This window comes from Oryzias melastigma, unplaced genomic scaffold (assembly GCF_002922805.2).
Source record: "Oryzias melastigma strain HK-1 unplaced genomic scaffold, ASM292280v2 sc02188, whole genome shotgun sequence".
NCBI lineage: Eukaryota > Metazoa > Chordata > Actinopteri > Beloniformes > Adrianichthyidae > Oryzias > Oryzias melastigma.
The window spans coordinates 1126-4433 of NW_023418765.1; the positions used below are offsets into that span (position 1 = coordinate 1126).

Below are 3308 nucleotides of genomic sequence, written 5' to 3' on the forward strand. Positions count from 1 at the left end.
GGGCTGGGAGGGGGGTTGGGACGACGGCAGGCTACTGTAGGACATGGTCATCTGTCCTGGGTGGGGGGAGTCCGGGGAGAAAACGGAGGAGCCGCTGTCCACGCCTCCTTCGGCTGAGGGCGACACACACAGAGAGCTTTTGTTGTCTCTTCTGTAATGACTTCAACAGACCTCAGTGACACACAATCAAAGGAAGGAGTACTTCAGAGTCAGTTCCAGGGCGTTTTCTGGTAACAGGCAGAGAAATTGTGGGCACATGTGAAAACTGTCAACAACAAGGAGACCAAGTTTCCGGGAAAAAGCAGACAGTGCGGCTTGTCTCTGGTGTTTGCACTGTGATTCTTTGCGTTTTTCAAAGTATTAGTTGAGTTTTTTGCAGTTTAATCAGGGGGTTGACTTATATGCGATTTTTAAAAAATAAATTTAGCTTCATAGATATATCTGTTATTTTTCCACCAACAACAGCTAGAGAGAACTGTAGGTCAGTATTTGTTAGGAGTGTGTATAGGCAAGAGTCTAGCAGTACGATACGTATCCTGATACATGCTTCACTCTACAATACATATCGCGATATTTCCCAAGACTGTCAAAGAGGCTTAGTGTGCTGCCAACTAGCATTGGGGGGTACAAGTGGAAAACAAAAGTAAGACGCTGAAAGACGCTCATACATGATTAAATACATATCGTCTTGTCAACATTTTAAATTGATACAAAAATAAATCACTACGCAAAATATCGCGATATATTGCAGAATCGATTTTTCCTTACACCCCTAGTATTTATAGAATAAGAAGTGCAGTTCAAAACAAACAAAGAGGAGAATGTGATTGTTCTCCTCCTGAACCTTATAAAGTTTTCTTATTTGCCTCAAGACTTTTTCTTTTAAAAACTTCGGACTAATGTGGGACAGCAAGTCATCAAAGTGGGTTAGAGAAACGTAGAAGTGCCATCAATCAGACGCTGGCTCTTACAGTAAACATCACTGTAAGATAAAAATGTCTGAGAACGATCTCATGAACCCAGACATGGAGACGTGATTACTCAGACTTTGATAGAATTCTTTACGATAAATAAACCTGATTTCTTAACAGTCTCTTCTATGTATTGTAAATGAGGTCAATGCTTCCATGTAGCGATAAGAATAAAACTTGACAAAATTATGCATTTTTTTTGTCTCTTGCGACTTATACTCTGGAAAATATGCTACATATTATCTAACTGTGAAAAATATAAAGAGCACATTTATGCTGGCTTGCGCTCCATTCTCACATGTGACGGAGGTGTTGGTCCTCTGGCTTCGTAGTTGATGATGTTCTGCTTCTGTCTCATCCGCCTCTGCCTGCACACACAAAAGCACAAGCTAATATAAGCTAATTGTTCAAACTTTATTAATCAAAGACATTTCAGAACCTGGATGCTGTTTGACATGGAATTTTTCATCAGCAACCAGGATCTCCAACTCTTTAGCAAACCTGTGTCTGTGAAGCTCTGAATGACTCTTGCTGTTCCGCTTCCCGTTTTCTCTTCTCCTGCTCTTCTCGTACTAGCTTCCTCTGCTCCCTCTTCTTCCGAATCAGAGACACTCTGTCCTTGATGGCCTTGGCCATGGTCTTATGGTCAGCCTCAGCAACATATCCAGACTCAACCTGGAGGTAAGGCGAAAACACAAAACAATTTTACTTTACTACATTTTTTCTTAGCCGTGCACTTCTGTGAGGAAAACGCTGCCCGTTTCTGCCTGTTCTATTGTAAATAAAACCACCATCATTCCGGTCAATCTAACAAACATACCATTTCCTGAGCCACATCTTCTGGAACATCTCGAATCAAGTCAAAGGAGAACTCGATGGCTTCGTTGTCTTTGTATTTGCCTGCAAAAGTTTAAAAAAGAACAATTAATCAAGATTTTTTTGTAGCCTTACATTTATTTTTCAGCCTCCTTGTTTTTGGAAATTAAAAAAATAAAATAAAAATAAGTTCAAGATATCTCACCTTTTAACTTTTTAACATCTTCTATCCTGAGCCAAAGTTTAATAGCAATCATTTCTCCATCGTCCTCTTCTGCCAGTTCAACCCTGACCCCCGTCTCCTCTTGGAAGAACGCATGGTTTAGCAGAGTCTTTATAGCATACCTGGAAAGTCATGGAGCTAGAGTTATACAGGTAGACTTTTCTCAATTGAAGTCTTAATTAGTAAAAGAAACACTAATTAGAAAAAACAGATAGGAGTTTGAGTTGGTATAAACCTTTTAGCAAAGTTTAAGACTAGATTTTTTACAAAAAAAGCTCTGCTTTCTAATGGTCACAAATAGAACTGATGAGGAGGCATTGACAGAGTCTTCAAGATTTCATGCCGCTGTCCAATTTTTTAAAATCTTTGGCGTCGTTATGAACGTAGATGGCCGCCCGGAGACATTTACACATCGTTCAATCGGAGCTGCTGGCCACTAAAGTTTTACTTTTTTAAAAGCTCAGTGGCCACCGTGTAAAACGCATTGATCACAAATGCCGCTGCCTGGCCACCTTCCAAATTTACTGAAAAACTTGCATTTAATGCCCAGTGGCATTATGGGATATGTAGTCTAAGGGAATCATAAATTTTCAATCCACTAAAATGTAGAGTGAATTATTTGATTTGCTAGAAATCCCAACATTCAGAAATTATGCACCATGAGGACAAATCTTTTTTGCAAGCTTGTGTCTAATTTTGGATGTGGAACCCAAAAGTACTGGCTGAAAATGATAATATTAAGCTTAAAACAAAAGAAGCATTGAAGCTACGTTGGTAAACTTTGAAAAGTTGGTTGACTACAGACATAAGCTCCTGTTTGATGTGTTAGTATTGGAAATAATTTAAAAGTTAAAAACATGGAAGTCTTTTAATGCTAATCGGACTTTAAATGCTACAGCGCTGTGTGTCGCTTATGTGTATGTTTACTGATGTATATATCTATAGAAATGATACTTTGTAATATTTAATTTTTATGCTTTTTTTCTAGTGTTTTTTTATATATACTTTGTGACTTAATTTAATGTTTAATTATTTCTGTCTTTTATTGTGTGTATATATGTTTTATATTTTTTGTATATTTCAGGCATTCCACTGGTCGGCATGACTTGTTTATGTGTTGGTACAAATCCCTTTTTCATATGCTCAATGTTTGTAAAAACTGAATATCTTTAAATGAAGTTCTCAAAAAAAAGTTGAATATAAAAACTTTTTCATAAAAGTTAAAAAGCATTGCCAAAATCTTCAGAAATCCGTTTATATCAACATAAATGTTCATACTTTGGTTGTTTTTGTGACTC

At 37.6% G+C, this 3308-nt stretch overlaps 1 protein-coding gene across 1 annotated transcript in view; it reads right to left on the reverse strand.

Moving 5' to 3' along the window:
- Window positions 1–2183, reverse strand: part of LOC112139499 (serine/threonine-protein kinase WNK1-like) — a gene marked incomplete at its 3' end in the record, with an annotated part of 2329 nt that extends 146 nt beyond the window's left edge. Inside the window, exons 1-5 of the mRNA XM_024262316.2 lie at window positions 1993–2183; window positions 1792–1871; window positions 1473–1646; window positions 1270–1339; window positions 5–113 (exon numbers count right to left, since the gene is read on the reverse strand). Of these exons, the coding sequence (XP_024118084.2) occupies window positions 5–113; window positions 1270–1339; window positions 1473–1646; window positions 1792–1871; window positions 1993–2044 (485 nt within the window). The remainder of the gene's footprint in view (window positions 1–4; window positions 114–1269; window positions 1340–1472; window positions 1647–1791; window positions 1872–1992) is intronic.
- Between the last annotated feature and the right edge of the window lie 1125 nt (window positions 2184–3308).